The sequence below is a fragment of the Mytilus edulis genome, chromosome 2, assembly GCF_963676685.1.
Source record: "Mytilus edulis chromosome 2, xbMytEdul2.2, whole genome shotgun sequence".
NCBI lineage: Eukaryota > Metazoa > Mollusca > Bivalvia > Mytilida > Mytilidae > Mytilus > Mytilus edulis.
This window is the reverse complement of record NC_092345.1, coordinates 81,715,105-81,736,199: the sequence shown is the minus strand read 5'-3', so window position 1 is coordinate 81,736,199 and position 21,095 is coordinate 81,715,105. Positions and strand designations below refer to the sequence as shown.

Sequence of the window (21,095 nt, the reverse complement as noted above, 5' to 3'; positions counted from 1 at the left end):
ATAAAAAAGAGCATGTATCAACAAGACAAAACAAGCTGGGACATAAATTAAAAATCAGGGTCACGATTGCTCGTCACTAAAAAAGTTACACATTCAGTCTTTTTTATTCTTTTCCTTTCGTGCATCATGATTTCAATATTTATATGTTTATACATATTTATGTTTTTTTCTGTTATAGAAAAACTGTCACAAATTTTCTAAATTCATACCTTGATGAGTTACAAGGAGCAGGATTGGACTCCTTTTGGATTGGAGCAACAGGTATATGGCCTTGATAATTTTTGGACTTGATTGATTAAAACTCAAAGTTTTCCCTGTAACCATCATAGGTTAGTAGGGGTAGACAGTTACAATTTGATTACTGAAACACACAAGTTTTTTGTATGACTCTTCATGTTGTTGAAAATGAGTTGTTATACATCTGTATTTTTTAAATTTTAGTAATATACCTTCGATAAAGTGTCTATATCAATCAGGAAATCAACGTCATTTCTTCAATTAAGAAATCACAAAAATAAAATAATGTTATATATAGAAATAATATTATTGCCAACCATCTTTTAGACAAAATCCGGTGAATTGCGATAAAATGTACTAGTATATTCTTTAGCAGTTACACGTTGTTTAATTATAGATAGCAATACTAGCACCTTCACCTGGACAAATGGATCAACGGCAATAATAAAGAATTGGCATCATGCTGAAATTATATACAAAAACTGGAACTCTAATCCACCTTTGAATACACCGAATAGGCAGGATTGTGTATATATAAACACGAGTATGTATTAACTAACTCGTATTTGGCACCACTTTTTATGAATTTTGGGTCCTCAATGCTCTTCAACTTTATACCTGTATGGCTTTTCAACTATCTGATCGTCACTGATAAGTCTTATGTAGACGAAACGAGCGTCTGATGTGTCATATTTATAAATCTGATACCTTTGATAACTATTACTAAGAGAAAAAAATCACAACTTTGCCTGTTATATGTAATTAAGTTAGGCATTGATTAAGAGGCAAACACGTATTTTGTCTTCTGGTAGCTTAATCTTCATTCAATTATTTAACCTTTACTTTGGCTAGGAATGCATACATTTCATTAGATGATATTTATTTATACGATTTAAACGCTCAGTTTATTAGAGATTTCGGAATATGAGATGACCTATTTCTGTATACCATCCGAGTCAGGGGGGGGGGGGGGGCTATAATTCAGTGAAAGTGTTGGTATCAATACCATTATATTCCAATGATATTATTTTTAATTTTAAATCGTATTTTAGATGATATTAAAGGTACCTGGAGAACAACACCTGACTGCAGTTCACAAAAAGCGTTCATTTGTACTGCCAAATTTAATCAGCCAGTTTTGACAGTAACTACACCCCAACGTAAGTAAATTGAGTAAAATCATTGGTCATGTATATTTGTTTAAAGGTAAATGAGCAACAACAAAAAAATTCACAAAAAAATTCAAACATATATTTTCTAAAAATAAAATACAGAAAAACGAAATCAAAATCAAAAATTTAAATCAAATCAAAATGATGAAAAAGAGATAAGATAAGATAAATAAGATATATCATACATGTTGTTAGATTTTAGACATTTTTTTAAATGAAGACCGTCATCCATCAATGCAGTAGAATACATGATTTCTTAGTTCTACCTATTTAGCCTCAACAGACATTTACATGGCAGGAACTTATTTATTTACTTATAAGCAACTGTTGCCTACAAAAAATATAATTTATATAAACGTATTTTATGCTGTTTGCACCATAAAATTTCAGCAAATTTGCAATGTGATGACCTTTGGACATTAAATAGTGGACATTGTTTCCAATTTAATGACACGAAGAAAAGCTGGTTGTTGGCACGCCAGTCGTGTAAAAGTCAAGGTGGAGATCTAGCAACTGTTGACACAGACAGTGTACATAGTTTTATCAGTAGTAGGTTACTTTTTGCATTAAAATCTTAAAACTTAAAAAAACATGTCACGTGTGCAATGGGCTGATTTATTTTAAGAAGGTATAGTTTCAAAATATATGTTGCCAAAGTTATGTCGACATTTTTTTTTGTAGTGAATAATCGGTATCATTGTATTCAGCAAACATGTTCCTGAACGAATCAAAATAACCAAAACATAAAAAATAATAATATTATACAACTATAGCATTTGTGTGAGGTCGATACAAGGATATATTGGCCTGATAAAATTTATATTGAATAAGGACGAAACGAGAAAATCCTGCAAATATAGGTCTTAATATATATGTCAGTAATTCATGAGCATGTTATATTATTTCACACTGGCGAATGTAATTATCCTTCATTTTTACTTTAAATCAAAGTGTAACAGTCCAAAATGTCTAGCCTTAGGTAGGTTCTATGTATACTTTGACTTATTTCAAATTTTTACATCAAATCAATCAACGCCAGGTGAATACCCAAAAACAAGATTTTTAATCGTGAGTGCTTTTCCCGATAAATGAAAGAGAAGCACATGACGTGGTGTTTAAAGAGTACAAAATCAAGTGCAAACACTTTATCTTTAATAAAATAGAAACTTGCTGGTAGACTATATGTTTTAAATGCAACACCAATCAAGTCTTGGCAAAAGTAAGTGTAGACTTAATACTTGTTGAAATACATCGTATCTATTTAACAGATCGTATAGCTATAGTACATGATGGTTATTGGATTGGATTGAACGATCGTTCGCAGAGTAATGTTTACTCTTGGATACAGTCTAATTCACAAGTAAGTGCATTAAAAGAATATTCAACGATCAATTCAAGTATTGTATATGTTTAAAGAATAAATAGTAAATGCGGTCCTCTTCACAAGTGAAAAGCGAATTTACACAAATCAAGGGTGTATTTATGTTGTCAACCTACGATATATATATTGCTCACATAGGAATTGCGGTTTGTAATTCTTCGATTTAAAGCCCTTTGCGCTTAAAAAACAATTAACTTTTTTGTTGTTAGAACAGCTTGTTAGTTATGACCACGTGCGATTTTCAAAATTATGTCTATGGGGATATGTACGTTACATATTAAATGCAAGTTGTAATTTGTAGAGTAATTTCCTCAAATGGTGTCCACATGAGCCCCTTGATTATGGACGAGATGAAAATTGCGTAATGTATAGATACATTGGCAGTTCAAATATCTGTTGGAACGATCAGGGATGTTCAACGAGTTTAAAATATATATGCCAAAAACCTCCAAGTATGTTGATGATAATAGTATTTATTTATACTAAGAATTTCTAATTTTATTAAGAACATTTGATATCGTTTATGACTGAAGAATGAAAAAGGGTTACAGGATATATGACAGCCTAGACCTAAGAATAAAGAAAACACTGATAAAAAGATAAATGGAAAGGACTTACAAATATTGCCAAAACACTTCTCAGAAATATTGATTCAAACAAAATACATTGAAAAAGAAGAACAAAATCATAACTTTTATTGATAATATCAAATAACTCAAGAAGAAATCAAAAAGGTGAAAAATATGTTTTTGTAGTAGGGGATAATACGTTAAGACATTGGTGGATCGAGATTAGAAAGTTAAGAGTTGGTACAATAACTGTTTTCTCGGAAATGATATTTGAAAAATGTAGAAAGTTGTCCCCAATAAGGCTCAGTGATGTTCAAGGCCAAAATTTTAGAAAATCTAGAACTAAAACAAACATCTACATTTAGCCGATAATACCGCACATAAGCACAACAAAACCGAAACCCAGACAAGAAATCAAAGCTATATACGAGTAAGATACATTTCGAACTTAAAGATGATTTCCACAATTTAATAACAGCAATTTCAATAAAACAATATTCGTATGTTAATGCCAGTACCAAAGTACTGACTTCTGTGTTGGTTATACACTCGGAGAGTTACAGTGATTTCTACACTCAATGTCTCTAAGTTGATTGACAGAGACTAAACTATTAGAAAATACAAAACCTAAAGTTTTGAAACCAAACGCAGTTTTCAAATGATAGACGCCTACACAATTTCTTAATGCCTCTTTTACAGACACTTGAAAACTAAATTGTCAGTTCATTCAAATATAGTTTGTCTACTTTTCATTTAGACCGCACCAATTTTCGCGCTTTACAACCATAGATATTCACCTAAAGTTGCAATTCAAAACATCAATTAAGAAAAATAATTAAGGAATATTTATGTTTCAGAAAGTATTCAGTTTGGTCCAGTAGCAACAACATCGGGTAAGTTAAATGTAATAGACGATGTAAGAATATCATGTCATGTATTATGTTACTCTACAATTTACTTGTATATCATCATGGATTGGTTATGCTAATGATTCAAACAGTTACAAATAAAAGATGTTAGTGTTGGAAAAAGTAAAACTAAATTGCAGGTAACAAATTTCTTGTTGTATGAACATGAACATAATATAAATAAACAAAATAAACACTGACTTGTATGCTTGACATTGATATATCTATTGTTGTTTTTGTGCGTTTTTTACTTTATTAAACGTTTGATATAAATTGTTCCAACCTTATTATACTGAAATAACTTTTGCAATAGAAGACTGCTATTTTGACATCAGGAATATGAATTCCCTTGCAGTTGTATCATTTAGCGTTAATTGTGGTCCTGGTTGGGAAGAACGTCCTTTATCGCAGTATTGCTATTCATTTCATCAAGATCAGCTATCATGGCTAGATGCAAGAGAAGTTTGTAAAAATATGGGTGGTGACCTTGCTAGTGTTCATAGTGACGACGAGGAAACCTATATAAAGGGTAATCATAGAAACTTTCTTACATTCATTCAGCGATCATATTAAAATTCAAGAAACAGTTCATGCAGATCAAAACATAATTGAGGAACATTTTTTACTGTTACACAGTAAAGAATCATTGAAACGTAAATATTAAAAAACTAATCTTAATGCAGTGTACGAAAATACCAAGTACTCAGCTGAAATAGTTCCACGCTTAACGTTCCATTAAATGTAATAATAAGATCTGCCTATCAGCGACTCATGTTTTACCAGTGGTTGAAGTTTTAGTTTGTATAAAGTTTGTAAAACAACCAAATAAAACAACGACCATGTCATCATCATCTTGCTGGGAAAAATCTTTTACAATTTAAAAGACTTTTCTTAGAAGTTGAGGCAGCCGAACAAAACATATTGAGCATTCTTTATTGCTGTCGATCCAATTTTACCATGACTAAGAATTTGCGTTCTAAATAGATATAGATGTGCAGCATAGTTACATCTGATTCTTAAGTATACCATTAGTATATTTCGCTTTTCCTTCGGAATAAAGGAAAATTAACAATTAATCAATCGTAACCTTGAAATTTTCCCTTCAAAATGATGTTAAATAAATGAGGTTCACCAAAGACAAAATATGGAAAAAGAATCATACTAGAATTGTAGTACTAGAAATAGAAACAAGGAGTACCTAACATATGGGACACTGCAATAATATTAACAATGATTTGATCATTTATAATAATAAATCATATTATATAAGTGATAATATTAATATCACAATAGCTGGGCAGTAAAAAGTATATGAAAGATAAACTGATTAATTTTGTTCGAAATTAAAATCTCATGAATCGATCAAAAAGAGACACACAAAGTTACAGCAAAAAGAACAAACCCGAGCAAGACACAGACACATCACAAAACTTATGTAGTTTTGATTTAAGTCAGTCTTCATCTTAATTCTGTCGGAAAAGCTTGAACGTTAGGAGTAAACAAATTTTTTTTTGTTACAGCTAAAATATCCCCGTTTAATTGCATCGCAGTATGGTTAGGAGGAAACGATAATCATCAGGAAGGTGGATGGCAATGGTCAGATGGCAGCCCATTTAACAAAGTAAACTGGGTGCCAGGTAACATTCATTGAAACGTAGATATGCATGTTTTTATAATTGCAAACATGTGAACATATTTATATGTCTTTTTAATGATGATATCCGTAAATTATTTTGAGCTTTATATTTCGGTTTTACACATTATTGGCTTTCAAATATTCCGCTTTGATCGATGCTGAAATATCGAAAAGCTCTTCTGATGAATGGAATTTAAAAAGTGTTATTTTCTTTGTTTTAAGCATTTTGTTTCATACACATATAGTATCGTTTTACAATCTGACAGCACATTTCAGTTTATTTACAACGACTTCTTACATTTTAGGTAAAAAAGGAGGAATGTCTTATGCGAAATCTTTATATTTCTTTAAACCTGAATATTTTAAGTTATTGCTTTTGTATAGGGATCGTTTGAAAGAAGAATTTTCTATTGGAGATTTCAGTCCATAGATTTGAAGACTCAAGGGCTCTCACTTGCATGAAAATAATCTGAAATATTTAGAAATGTATTTATGAATTTCCGAAATATAAGTAATAGCAGATGATTGAACTAGAGAAACACTTTACAATGATATAAATAAACCTTCCACATATTCCTCATGTACTATCAAGAACAATCTTTTTCCCTAGGTGCCCCAAGCGACAAAACGCACCGCGAAAACTGCATCAATGTTTACGTTAGCCTGAAGAATGGTTGGAATGACTGGATATGTAACGCTAGAAATGGTTTCGTCTGTAAAAAGTCATGTACGTCATCTCGAGTTATCCTATTTATTCAAATGTTAGTTAAAAGGAACAGTATCAGCCCAATCCATTACCAAATTGACTCAAATTCTTTTATTTTGTTTATAACATACTTAAATATTTACCATAATTAAACAATTTGCATAGTAAACAATGTCCTTCTTGACTAATTTTTATTTCCATTGAAAGTTGTAATTTTTTCTTATTTGCGTTATTTTTCCTAGATTTTTTTTATTGAATCAAATGATCATTCGATTAAAAAGGATGTAATTTTGTAGTCGTCATAATAGTTGAGTGATACAACTTTAACCTTTTATATATAGTACTATTACAACATTGACACCACGTTAAACTCAAATACACTGTCTGAATTTGGGGGAAAACTTTTTCTTCTTTTTAACATTGTATTTTGGCTTGATAATATATTCGTATAAGAAGTATGTCTGCAAGTTTAAACAACTTTAATTATAACGTTCATAATTATAATTTGTATTTGCTTTACCTTTATAGATGGTTCTATTACAACACCAACACCACGTCCTACTCCAAGAGTTCCAGGTATGTAACTTTCATTGCGAGCTGTCGGCATTTAAAGGCTAACAAAATTTCTCAACAATTTTTAAATAAAAAATAAAGTTATCTACTTTTTTTTTTATGTTATATGCAGATTTTTAAGAACACATTTTAAAGGAAACTTTTAGTACTTCAAATGGGATCATTCCAAAATATTGATGATGTTTTCATATTTCTATTTTTGTAGCTGGAAAGTATTTGGGATGTCCTCCTTTCTGGAAGCAGCACGGACGATCTTGTTGGCTTTTTGTGACAAAGAATATAACGGCAGATGCGGCAAGAACTGATTGCATGAGACGGGGAGGATACCTAGCAACTGTAAACAGTCAGGATGAACAAAATTTCCTTGTCGCAAATATGCCCAGACGTATGTGTTGTTAAGGTTGTCATCTGCTGATAAGAAATTCAGACCATGTTTGCGATTAATTTTGGGCAAACCATTATCTTAGTGTTGTCATGATATCAAAAACCTAGTAATGAAACAAAAGACCGTCATTATGAACATATATTTGACTGGTCAAATTACAATTATAATCTTAACACCCTTGACTAGGAGACTTATATCATGGCAATATTTTAAACTAAACTACTTTAGAATAAACATTTACTTATCGGCCTTATTATAATCTCTTAACAAAACTTCGAATTTTTTAAATACTCAGGCTTTTCTACCTCAGGATTAGATTACCTTAGCTGTTCTATTCTAAAAACAGTTGTTGGCATGACACGGGTTATGTTCTTCTCATATATGTTATGATGGTATGATACTAAACCCCTAACAGGAAGGATTGTGCGTGATGTTCATATGATGAAATCATAATCTTTCAGTCAGTTTAATTGAAGTCTGGAGCTGGCATGTCAGTTAACTGCTAGTAGTCTGTTGTTATTTATGTATTATTGTCATTTTGTTTATTTTCTTTGGTTACATCTTCTGACATCAGACTCGGACTTCTCTTGAACTGAATTTTGATGTGCGTATTGTTATGCGTTTACTTTTCTACATTGGTTAGAGGTATAGGGGGATGGTTGAGATCTCACAAACATGTTTAACTCCGCCGCATTTTTGCGCCTGTCCCAAGTCAGGAGCCTCTGGCCTTTGTTAGTCTTGTATTATTTTAATTTTAGTTTCTTGTGTACAATTTGGAAATTAGTATGGCGTTCATTATCACTGGACTAGTATATATGTGTTTAGGGGCCAGCTGAAGGACGCCACCGGGTGCGGGAATTTCTCGCTACATTGAAGACCTGTTGGTGCCCCTCTGCTGTTGTTTTTTATTTGGTCGGGTTGTTGTCTCTTTGACACATTCCCCATTTCCATTCTCAATTTTACCTTAGCTGTATCCGGCAAAACTTTTAGGAATTTTCGGTCTTCAATGCTCTTCAACATCGTACTTTATTTGTCCTATTAAACATTTTGATTCGAGCGTCACTAATGAGTCTGTTGTAGACGATACGCGCGTCTGGCGTATATATAAAATTTGAATCCATGTATCTTTGATGAGATTATTTGCAACCACTGGGTCGATGCCACTGCTGGTGTAGATTTATTCCCCCGAGGGTATCACCAGCCCAGTAGTCAGCACTTCTGTGTTGACTTGAGTTATCATTGACATGTTCATAATTAACAAATTAACTGTTAACAAAACTTCGAAAGGCTTTTCTACCTCAGGATTAGATTACCGTAGCTGTATTTGGTAAAACTTTAAGGAATTTTCGGTCTTCAATGATCTTCAACTTCGTAATTTATTTGTCCTTTTAAACATTTGATTCGAGCGTCCCTGATGAGTGTTTTGTAGACGAAACGCGCGTCTGGCGTATATATAAAAGTTGAATCCATGTATCTATGATGAGCTTATTATCTTAATACTTTTTGGTAATAATGATATTTCACATCAGAAAAGGAATGATTTTAGTTTTTATAAAAAAGAAGATGTGGTATGATTGCCAATGAGACAACTCTCCACAAGAGATCAAAATGACACGGAAATTTACATTTATAGGTCACCGTACAGCCTTCAACAATGAGCCAATGAGTAAAACCCATACCGCATAGTCAGCTATAAAAGGTCCCGTAATAACAATGTAAAACAATTCAAACGAAAATACAAACGGCGTAATTTACGTACAAGAAATAAATATATTTGTAGGACTCGGAGGTGCGATGGGGACGCTGAAGTGCGATGGTGCGCGCCGTAGTACGATGGTCCTTTCACTGGAGTGCGATGGTTTGTCTTGACGTTTGAATATTGTGACGTTTTCGAATAAAACGTTACATCAAATACAACAAAATACAGAATAAAACAGGGATTCGCAGGCAGGAGAATAAGATTTTGTTGATAAAAGTTTCATGCGAGTAGATGAAAGTTGTATGCGATCAAGTAAAGGATATATTAAGTAACCAACGATTCTAGTCTCGAACAGTTTTCAGCAATGCAGGTGGATATAACAAAAAAAGTTTAAAACTATATCAGGCGTCAAACCATGGGGAACATAGCGGCAAAAGATAAACTTGGTTTGCCAATGATCTTACCCGTGTTCGCTGCAAACCTGTCTTACGACAAATGAAATGGCTTGAGCTTAACATTAATTTTGACTCCGTTTCAAGTATGCTTCACACGATTTTGTGTGGACAATTTAATAAAGAACTTACTAAATAGTATCAGCAATGTTTAGCTATATCAATTTGATATAATGTTCTTTTAGTTACGAGATAAATCCTGATTTGTAAGACCACCGTCACTCAAGCTTTATTTTATTGTGGTTACAGTATTTAGTTTTCTACAACATGTTAGGACGAAAATAACCTGACTGGTCCCTATACGCGTACTTCCCAATTTTTTTTTATTCTCCTCAGCGGCGAATCAACTTATTTTAAAAAAAATTTGGTGGAAAACGTTAAGATTACTATTTATCTTATATAGATCTATACCATACTCTGAATCTTTTTTTTTCAATCTTCTACACCATATTTTCTGACTCCATATTAATGAAATTGGCAAATTATAAATTAGATTAAAACAAATTAAGATTGTAAAGTCTTTGGTTGGAACTGAACAGAAATTAGAAGATATTTAGCAAGCAGCTACTTTTGTCAATTTTTAATGATGTAATTTCATTTAAACATTTTTTTTTCGCAATGTCACATGCAGATAGACCATCGCGCTTCAGCGTAATCACCATCGCACTTCAGCGTCCCCATTACAGCGTAGTTATCAACAAGTTAACTCACAATGTCACCATCGCACTTCAGCGTGTTACCCAACGTGCTTCAGCGTAGACCATCGCACTTCAGCGTGATCATCGGTGTTTGGAGTACCATCGAACCTCCGAGTCCTACATATTTATTTTTCAACTGTAGTTTTGATATATTGTTAATGGTTCTGTGTTCAGATTACGTTTTAATAGTCTAAGGATTGTCAGTGCAATTCATTTTTTATTAGTGAAATATGGGATTATGACACGTTAGATCAATTTAGATAATATCAATTATTTTATTTCAATAGCTTTCAATACGTCCATATACTTCAAAGGAGGTAGTATTTGGATCGGCATAAGTGATAGGATTGTTGAGAACTCCTTTGTTTGGGATGATGGTACACCGGTAATGTACACAAACTGGGAGGCTGGGGAGCCAAACAATTGGATGAACCTTAACGAAGATTGTGGTGCCGTTTGGTTAGAAGTAAGATTAGGAATTGATTTTTATGATGTAAAAATAATTTATTTTTATTTATAAAACCAAGCACATTTATTATTGTTATGTAAAAAACTGATTTCTATTTTATTATTAATAAGGTATAATATTACCACCATTGATTTTCCTCTATTAGTCTTTGTTAAATTTGCATTTTTCAAAAAAGTGTGCAGTATCATTGTTTCAAATAAAGGCATGAGTAAAGTTTTATCCTGTCCAGTACTATAGAAAAAAAATCACATCCCATTTCATTGCAGATAAATAAATAACAATCACTGAAAGTTAACCATCAAATTTTCACCCCTGTTTTTTTCTGTGTAAAAGCTTTAGAAACCCTGTAACCTCTAGTTTCCAAAACATTCTATAGAAACACCAAATAAAAAAATAATGCAGCTTTGGAAAACCCAAGACATATGTTTATGACTAAGAAATAGTTTACTGCAAGAAAATGTACGATTAATTTCCTACAACTGTCAAATTCAAGGGAATATTTTTTTTTAACCTTTTTCTTATGCAACTGGATGTAATGTACTATGATTTGGTGGTATAAAACCTTAATATTCTGTTTGTCAATTACTCTATTTGACACGGTAATCATGGTTATAAGGGATCCCTCTATTGGTTTTCTTCCTTAGGAGGGACATACATTTTTATTGACTATGGAGAGGTCGCAGAAATCGAAAATTTATATGTGCGGAATGCGGGTAACTTTTAAATTTTTCAAATCTTTTAATTACATTTAATGTGTTGTTAAGCAAAATACTTTTGATACAAGAAGTTATTTGTCAAGAAAAATTTGTTAAAACGCTGATATCTCACTTTCAACGAATCATGCTTTTAGTGACCAAAAACAATTTTTTACCGGTAAAGAACTAGTATACGATTGACTGGATGAAATAATTTGTTTAAAAGTGTATAATATAAGAATCAATTCGGTAATTGGCAAACGGACTATTGATATGTATTCCTTACATCCCCTTTTATTATTTGACACAAAACGGAGTGTATTCAGTTAGGGTATCTTACGAAAGATCAAGTATGTTGCACAATAAACACTCAAAAATAACAATGTAGCGTGTTCGTCTCTTTGTCTGAAGAAAGTAACGTCAATCGCTTTACATACTGCATATTTGATAATTTTATGTTTTAGCATGGTGGTTGGCTAGATATGACATGTAATACACAAGGCCAGGGTTATGTTTGTAAAAAAACTGTCAAAGTAGTAGATACCACTGGTCAAAGTCCGTTTCTGCAAGGTTGTTCTAATCCTGTAAGAGCTTAACTTATTCAACAGTTAAGATTTCGAGAGAAAGATATAGATATAAGAAGATGTAGTATGAGTGCCAATGAGACAACTCTCCATCCAAGTCACAATTTGTAAAAGAAAAACTATTATAGGTCAATGTACGGTCTTTGACACAGAGCCCTGGCACACACCAAACAGCAGGCTGTAAAGGGCCCCCAAAATGACTAGTTTAAAACCATTCAAACTGTTAAACCAACGGTATAATCTATATATAAAAAAAGAAACGAGAAACGAGAAACAACTATGAACCATATCAACAACCGACAACTTCTGAACATGAGGTCCATGACATAGGATAGGTTCAAATCAATGTATTTAATCGTTCTAATAAGTAAAAACCCTCACCCTTACCTGAAACAATAGTGTAACATCACAACATAGAAAGACGCACTATAAAATATTAATTGAAATTGTTTAACTCAATCAGAGAGATTTCTCGCTACATTGAAGACCTGTGGGTGACCTTCTGCTGTTGTCTGTTCTATGGTCGGGTTGTTGTTTCTTTGACACATGCCCCATTTCCATTCTCAATTTTATAATAACACAAAAATTGATAATGAACGAATAAATTTGATCTATGGCACAATGTAAATATAAATCAATAACATAAGGGGTGAATAAATCAAGGCAACAGTAGTATACAGCTGTGAGATGTTAGATAATTTCAGAATTTCAACCATAACCTTTAACATAATATTGCTCCGATGTAATGCTTTCAACAATATCATTTATAAACCTGTCTTTTATAGACAAAATTCATAAAAGATTTATCGTAGATATTAATAAATTGTATATGTTTTCTTCTTGTCCCCAGTCAAGGGGTATAGGTTACGGAGCATCATGCTACGCTTTCAGAGATTCACGTTTTGACCAACCAAGAACTTGGCAAGCAGCCCAAGACTCATGCAAGAAACAGTTTGGTGGCAATTTGGCAACCGTAAATGATCGGTTTGTTAAAAACTATTTGCATAGAATTGTAATGTTTTACTTTTTACAACAAATTCTATATTTAACACAGGTTTTCGTATTTTTTCTTACTGTTAGAAAAAGTAGCAAAAGTTTCTGTTATATTTTTAATAAAACTGGGATCAACAAAATAAGTTTTGAAGTTGAAAGCAAACAACTGTTTTTATTCATGTTTAGTGAAATAAAAACGAAAGAATCAAATATAGCTGTGGAGGGTACATACTTTGTCGTGAAAAAAAAATATGGGTGGTATTATTGAACCGCTTTGTTTATCAAAATTGTTGAAGACCTAACGGTTGCCTATTTTTGCTTACATCTACGTCATTTAAACTTTGGTGGATAGTTGTCTCATTGACAATAATACCACATTTCATAAGTTTAACTTTTATCGTATTGATTTTGCCTAAAAAGTAAAATCACAAAAAACTGAACCTCGAGAAAAATGCAATCGTAAAGTCCCCTATCAAATGGCAAAATCAAATGACAAAAACACATTAAACGAATGGACAACAACTGTTATATTCCTGACTTGGTACAGGCATTTTCAAATGTAGAAAATGGTGGATTGAACCTAGTTTTATATCGCTAAACCTCACACTTATATGACATTCGCATCAAATTCCGTTATATTTACAACGAACTACACACACGTTAGTACTTTAAACCGAATAGCTGTACAAATCTGGCGGATGACGGATTAGTTTTAATGATATAATAGTAAGTCAACTCAGTTAAGAATGGTAATTTTTTAACTTTCTCGCTTGCTAGTATTTGGTAGATAGTTGTCTCATATCTTGTAATAAATTTAATAAAATTGCATTTGTCGTAAATTATATTTTTATTTGAAACAGATTTGTACAGGCATTTCTTGCCAGTTTTCTAGACACCAGGAGAGACTTGTTTTGGGTCGGACTTAGTGATTTACAAACACCAAATACATACAGATGGATTCAAGGACAGAATGTGGCTTTCACCTTTTGGTCTAATTTACATACAGGTAATTAATTATTATAGTAATTATCAACATACATACATTATACAGATAATGAAATTTTTGACCAAAAAACTTATCTTAAATAACATTCACCAGAAACGCTCAGACAAACATTTAAAAGTCAAAGATGTATAAATTCGAGCTATAAAATTGAATTCATGTGATTGATATTTTCTATATAATTTTGTTTTAATTTTGTTTTATTTCCGTACATTATTGACGGAGTGATATCTTACTCGGAATCCCATATAACCTTCTATTTTATATTTTGATGTAAATATTGGTTTCCCTTCACTAGCAAATATTGATATTCTCAATCCTGTACGACTCATGGCTTTGATTGTCATTAATTTTTAGGGATGAAAAGTATATTTACATTGCAGGGAATGAGAGAGGAACGTGTACTGCAATGAGAACAACTCATCCTATTGGAGCATGGGAAAGTAGACCTTGTTCCGAAATTAACAACTACATTTGCGAATCACCAAGAACTGGGTTCACTAGACCTCCAACAACACTTGCACCAATTACACCCTGTCCTGCAGGATGGACTGCCTTTCAAACCTGGTGCTACAAGGTATGATACCAATATTTTCATTGTTTTGATTAACTCTTCAATGAAATATTATCAGTCATTAACAGTTAAACTAGTTTGGAAAATCTTGTATGCAAATACATCCAAACGGAAAAAAACACCATTTAGAACGCTCGGAGCTCATTAGGAATTTATAGGCAATACTTGATATATTTTTCGACAAAATGCCAATTTATTTTCATCACGTTCGAAACTATCATGGCAAGCTGCAATTATTTACCCTTATAAACAGTCTGAAATGTTTCTTTTTTTTTTTAAATATTTGTCGTATTTTTGATATTGCCGACACTCTTTGACAAAGGAAGATTAATCGTGAAGTAAAGATAGAATTCTAACCTTTTTGGAGAGTGAGGTGGTAACGGAAACTGTTGAGTGTTGTAACGGCTGCTATATAATAAGATTTGTTTGCGATGCAATTGCGGCGAGTTGTTATTTTGATGCCAGTCAGCTTACTTTTACAAATGATAAAATAGATGGACATGGAAAATGTTTATATATATGAGACATACTCTACCAATCGCAACGACATGTCAGAAAGGTTTTCGTTGCAATTCTGACGACATACGAACCAGTACTGCTTCCAGAGTTGATGATGAATTTGGAATCGGAACATACATGAATAGAAACGTCTTTGGTTTTAAAAACGTTGAACAGTTTGAAACTACAAAGTAATATATTCTTGTGCTACTACTGTTAAATCAAAAAGTGGTTTTGTGTTTTGCATAACCAGCGCAAACCAGTTACAATCAAAGTTAAAAACTACCTTATGAAAAAATTATCGCTTTACCTTACTATTGTAGGTTTATAACACCGAAAAAACTTGGATGATTGCGAGAGAATATTGTGTTAATATTGGTGCTGATTTATTGAGCATTCACAGTGAACAGGAAGCTGTTTTCGTCAGAGACACCTTGTCAGGGTAAGAATAGTGTACAAAGCATCTACCGTAACAGCATACAGCAAACAAGTGATTTTTTATTCCGAACGTTTGTTGTATGTTTATTTATTTTAATTCTGAAGTATAATAAACTGTGAAAAACAATAAACATAGATAAAAGATGTTAGATTTGAGGTCAAATTTTGTATTATCAAACAAGTGCTAATTAATGGACAACTGTTGTTTTTGGGAACCCTACCATAACCATTCTAAAATGATAGTATAGATAAACATAGGTTCATGAGCTAACTTACAAGTTGTGTAAAATTAGTCACAAATTTATTATTTTAGTATGTAAAATTAAAAAACAATTAGAAGTTAATAAGCATGCATAACAGCGACTGCTTGAACATTGTTAGTCCCCGAGGGATTTTAAAGCTTACAACCCTGATGTGGCTCATATTTCATATCAGAGTTTGACTATACTTTTGGTCCACTAGGTAATGTTAGATCTTCAACGTTGGTATTGTGATTTGATTTTCCAATACTTTGGTCTCGAGCATCACTGAGGTGACACTTATTATCGCATACACACCTGATGCCGTAGAATGTGTACTGTTTTAGTGTTATTACGTTCATTCAAGCCTTTCTATCCCTTATAATTCAGATATTTGTACCGTAAGTTAATATCTGTCTATTCTTTTCGTAATGTTAACTTTATATTTTTTTTTAAAAAGGTCAAACAGTCACTCGTTTTGGATAGGTTTAAATGATTTTCTTAAGAAATCATCATTCAGATGGAGCGATAATTCAGCTTATGATTTTTCGAAGTGGAATCCTAATGAACCAAACAATTCTAACGGCAAAGAAGACTGTGTCCAAATATCTTATAAATACAGATGGAATGATCTTCCTTGCTTTGCGCAATTACAGTTCATCTGCAAAATAAGTAAAGGTCAGTCCTCGTGAATGATTTGCTAAAATAATCCCTTTTTTTTTTAATTAACATTGACTATTCGAAAGGTACTTATAACTAGGGACTTTCTGATTGAATTTTCATCGGAGTTCAGAATTTTTGCGATTTAACTTTTTTTTAAATACCATAATGCTATTTTTTAATTAATACACCGTGTAGCGTGTCTGAAATTTTTTTATCGGTTGTCATGTTAAGAGAAACTTGTTATTTATAATTTCTAGTAAGATAGTGCAAAACCATAAACCAGACCAGCAATACGATGTGTTATCTAAGTGAATTGTGTTGATTAATCCGAACGTATCGATCTTTCCAATGTTGGTTTTACTTGATTGACTAAATATCGTCGATAGTTTATCGTTGGCATAAGTACGGTATTTGCAGTTTAAAATTGTGTTTACCAAAAGTAATGAATTGAATCAACCTCTATTTCAGGTACTCGTTTAAAGACAACATTAAAACCACAAAAAACAGTTACTGCATCAGGTAATTTTTGGCAACATAATGCTATTGTAGTATGATTTGTAGTTCATATTGCTTCTCGTTTACCTTTTTTCAAACCAAAATATGAATCGTAGATACAAGCTTATTGATTGCTGTAATTAACAACCTTAAGAATTAGTGAATAACCGCACAATACAAACACCAACGATGATATCACTTAAGAGCTGGATCATGCAACGTATGTGTTAGTTTTAGTTGCATATCTATTTCTTCAAACAGTCGGTATATCTATGGGTATTTATAATGCACTCTTACTGACCAAATTGTTTGCACCGATTCCTAAAACTACTCAGACAAACAGAAACAGACAACAAAACAAGGAATTTTGTCAATTTGGACATGCACGTTACTTGTCAATTTGGTATTTAAACTCTAATTGATGGGAATGTTGGGTCAAACAGAGAGATATAGAGGACAACTCGGAAAAAATGGCTTTATAACAAAACAAAGGAAGTCAAGAAAACGCAAAACCTTCACTAATGTGATTTGTTAATTTTAGAATAAATAAATACAATCAAAAGCATAATGAGAAAAATTCGAACACTAGTATACAAACCACCAAACAGAAAAATAATGTCTTATAAGTTTAGTCTTTTGTTGATGTGGTTCATAAGTGTTTCTCGTTTCTCGTTTATTTTTTATAGATTGGATCGAATGGTTTTACACTAGTCATTTTTTTGGCGCTTTGTAGATTGCTGAACGGTTTCAACCACGGTTCCGTGTTGAAGACCGTACTTTGACCTATTATGGTTTACATTTAAAAAAAATGTGACTTTGATTGAGAGTTGTCTTATTGGCACTTATACCACATCTTCTTAAATCTAAAAACATTGTTGTGACCTCGAGTTCTTATACATTCTTGGCTTGAATATTCGGCACTGAGCGTTCCGTTGAAGGCAAACAAAAAAAAGCGCCTCGTATGCATGCATAAAAATGTGTTTTTTATATATATGTTATGGTTGTCTGTGCTTGCTTCGCTTATGTCAAACGTTATGTAGCAGGTGACTAATAACACATCAGTGATACGTAGCATTGTTACCAAAAGACTGTAAATTGTATTAATTTTGTCTGTGTCAGAGATTTGCTTTTAAAAAGAGATGAATTTTTTTTTTACAAAGTATGATTTGTCTCTTAAATTATCTAAGTTGTTTAAAAAAAAAATAATAAAATAAAATAGCGTTGATTTTATACCATTAAGTTTACAATGATGCAATGTGCATTGATGCACGTTTACACTATTGCATTACAGCGATTTATATCGTATGGGTTTTCAACTATTCATTTTTTCTCATGTCATTCAAACTTTGAGGCCAGCTTTAGATTGGTGAAAAAAATAGATAGAAACGAGTTTAGTTTATGTTCATTAAAGAAGCTAAATACAAACACAGTTGAAAGTGATATGTTTTATTTAATACATTCAAGCAATTCATATACATTGTACTAATACTTCATATCAATTTACTGGAAAGTGTTAAGAGTCCCTATAAATAATATATTTGAGATATTCGTATAAATAGTATTTAGGTTGATAAGAGTAACACATGTAAAATATTTTTGAATGTTCGACTATACTTTATATTAACCAATAAGTCTGCCAAAAGTTAGACCTTATGAATACCATTTTTATTTTATCTCGTTTAAAAATTTTACAAAATAAAGTGGGGTAATTATATTTATCTTGTGTTGTTGGTTTCAAATATTTTGTAAAAGTGTATTGTGTTCCCAGCAAGTCTGTGTGGTTCTGGAAATTGGTACAGATTCAATGGATATTGTTACATGCCAGGTCCTCTATATGGGAGGGACTCAGCAAAAACATGGTATGATGCTCAGAACTATTGTAATGCAAATGGTGGAGGACTTGCAGACATACATTCAAAAGCCGAAAATGATTTTGTGTTTAGTTTGGTTGGTATTGTTTATACAAGTAATTGAGTAAAAGTAATCTCGTTTAACCTATTTAGTGATGCTGAAACTGAGAAATGTGTGTTTTTATCCTGGTCCTGGTCAGCAATTGATACCCCAAAATATGTTGATTTTTTTATTAACATGATTTTCAGCATTTTCCAAATTAACTTGAGTTTGGGCAATTTTTTCTTTGACCCTTTTCAACGTATTCATACGATGATTGTTTCATATATCACATCAATTGATTCTACAAATACCTTCATTAGATTGGCACGAAATATCTAAACATTTACAGCCAAACTGTGGCATGATCGAGAGTTCTTTAGTTCTTGTCAAATATGTCATTTATTTTCGGGATCTGTTGTCAAAATAACATTAACGGTACCAATTTTTCTGCACCAGATGCGCATTTCGACAATACATGTCTCGTGAGTGATGCTCGTGGCCAAAATATGTAAAATCCAAAGCTTATATAAAAGATGAAGAGCTATAATCCAAAAGATATCTTTTTAATTACGACAGTACTGCTAAACCAGCTTTTAAAACTATCCATTTACAGGTTCGAGTAGGATTTCAAGAACAAACCTGGTTAGGTTTGAATGAATTACAACAACCAGGAAAATATGAGTAAGTGAACCTATGTTGTTATAATTCTTTTAATGTTTTTGTTTTAAATAACATGGCACAACAACACATATAGATGATGTGTAATCACGTCCAGTCTTATATTTACCTGTATTGAACAATACCTTATGATTAATGCAGTTTCCTGAAATCAGTTGGTCAGTAATTTCTAAAGAAAATCTTATCAAATTAAAAATTCCCAGTCGCTTTAAAACAACTTTACTGATCTTTTAACCAATGTGCAGAAGCTCACTACTTAAAATGGCATCAGGATTTAAATTTCCACATCCAAGTCAATCTTGCTTTGAAATATGTTTGTTATAAAAGAGGGTCGAAAGATACCAGAGGGACAGTCAAACTCATTAGTTGAAAATAAACTAACAACGCCATGGCTAAAAAGGAAAAAGACAAACAGATAAACAATAGTAGACATGACACAACATAGAAAACTAAAGAATAAGCAACACGAACACCACCAAAAACTAGGCATGATCTCAGGTGCTCCGGAAGGGTAAGCAGATCATGCTCCACATGTTACACGCGTCGTGTTGCTCATGTTATAACAAATCTGGTAAATAGTCTAATTCAGTAGGTCACATTCATGAAAGGGAAGGGAATTGTAGTTACGATGTTCACTTGCTTTTCTGATATCCCCAAAACTACACTTAAACTGGTAAATTTAATTTATATTACACCGCATTTGTTTCATGAAATAAATTTCCACTTCCAAAGAGCTAAATATTAGAAAATATATCACTGTGTTTCAACAAATTTGAACTACACCTTGTTCAAACATTTAAAAAGATATCTATATTATTAAACGAGAAGACCTCATTTTGTGTCGAAACTATCATGTACTGTAGTACGCCGCTAGATTAAAACTGACGAGGAAAGGTAACACACGGCCAGCGAATGCTCTTTTTTTAAGAGCCCAGGTGGTCGTGTGGTCTAGCGGGACGGCTGCAGTGCAGGCGATTTGGTGTCACGATATCACAGTAGCATGGGTTCGAATCCCGGCGAGGGAAGAACCAAAAATTTGCGAAAGCAAATTTATAGATCTAACATTGTTGGGTTGATGTTTAGACGAGTTATATATATATATATATATTAACTATTCGGGGACAGGACAATTATTTTTGCGTTAAGATTATACTCCCAATAATATATAGAGACTCTCTATATGTTATAGCAGTGAACGCCATGGAGAATCAAATTGGAATTGATAGTTAATAGCAAATCCATTTTATTTATAATATTCGTGTGTTCATGAAAAGCGAAAATCATGGAATTTAATAGAAAACAAAACAATAACGGACTTTTGAAAAAGGGGGAAGGCTTAACATAATTGTATTGTCTCTAAGTACCTATGACTTTTCAGTGGCGGATCCATAATTGTTTTTAAAATAGGGCCTACTGACCACCTAAGAGGGGACACCGCACAAGTCATGCTTCAATGA

General features: G+C 32.4%; 1 protein-coding gene across 1 annotated transcript in view; it reads left to right on the top strand.

The window, feature by feature from the left end:
* LOC139513130 (macrophage mannose receptor 1-like) overlaps positions 1-21,095 on the top strand; it is a 45,377-nt gene that overhangs the window by 9,103 nt on the left and 15,179 nt on the right. Inside the window, exons 10-31 of the mRNA XM_071301356.1 lie at positions 179-261; positions 635-781; positions 1,290-1,397; positions 1,800-1,958; positions 2,678-2,769; positions 3,092-3,242; positions 4,217-4,252; positions 4,623-4,796; positions 5,788-5,904; positions 6,514-6,630; positions 7,138-7,185; positions 7,388-7,567; positions 10,704-10,882; positions 12,045-12,164; positions 13,015-13,148; positions 14,018-14,163; positions 14,544-14,737; positions 15,556-15,674; positions 16,370-16,587; positions 17,041-17,091; positions 18,836-19,014; positions 19,574-19,641. Coding sequence (XP_071157457.1) covers positions 179-261; positions 635-781; positions 1,290-1,397; positions 1,800-1,958; positions 2,678-2,769; positions 3,092-3,242; positions 4,217-4,252; positions 4,623-4,796; positions 5,788-5,904; positions 6,514-6,630; positions 7,138-7,185; positions 7,388-7,567; positions 10,704-10,882; positions 12,045-12,164; positions 13,015-13,148; positions 14,018-14,163; positions 14,544-14,737; positions 15,556-15,674; positions 16,370-16,587; positions 17,041-17,091; positions 18,836-19,014; positions 19,574-19,641 — 2,820 coding nt within the window. The remainder of the gene's footprint in view (positions 1-178; positions 262-634; positions 782-1,289; positions 1,398-1,799; positions 1,959-2,677; positions 2,770-3,091; positions 3,243-4,216; positions 4,253-4,622; positions 4,797-5,787; positions 5,905-6,513; positions 6,631-7,137; positions 7,186-7,387; positions 7,568-10,703; positions 10,883-12,044; positions 12,165-13,014; positions 13,149-14,017; positions 14,164-14,543; positions 14,738-15,555; positions 15,675-16,369; positions 16,588-17,040; positions 17,092-18,835; positions 19,015-19,573; positions 19,642-21,095) is intronic.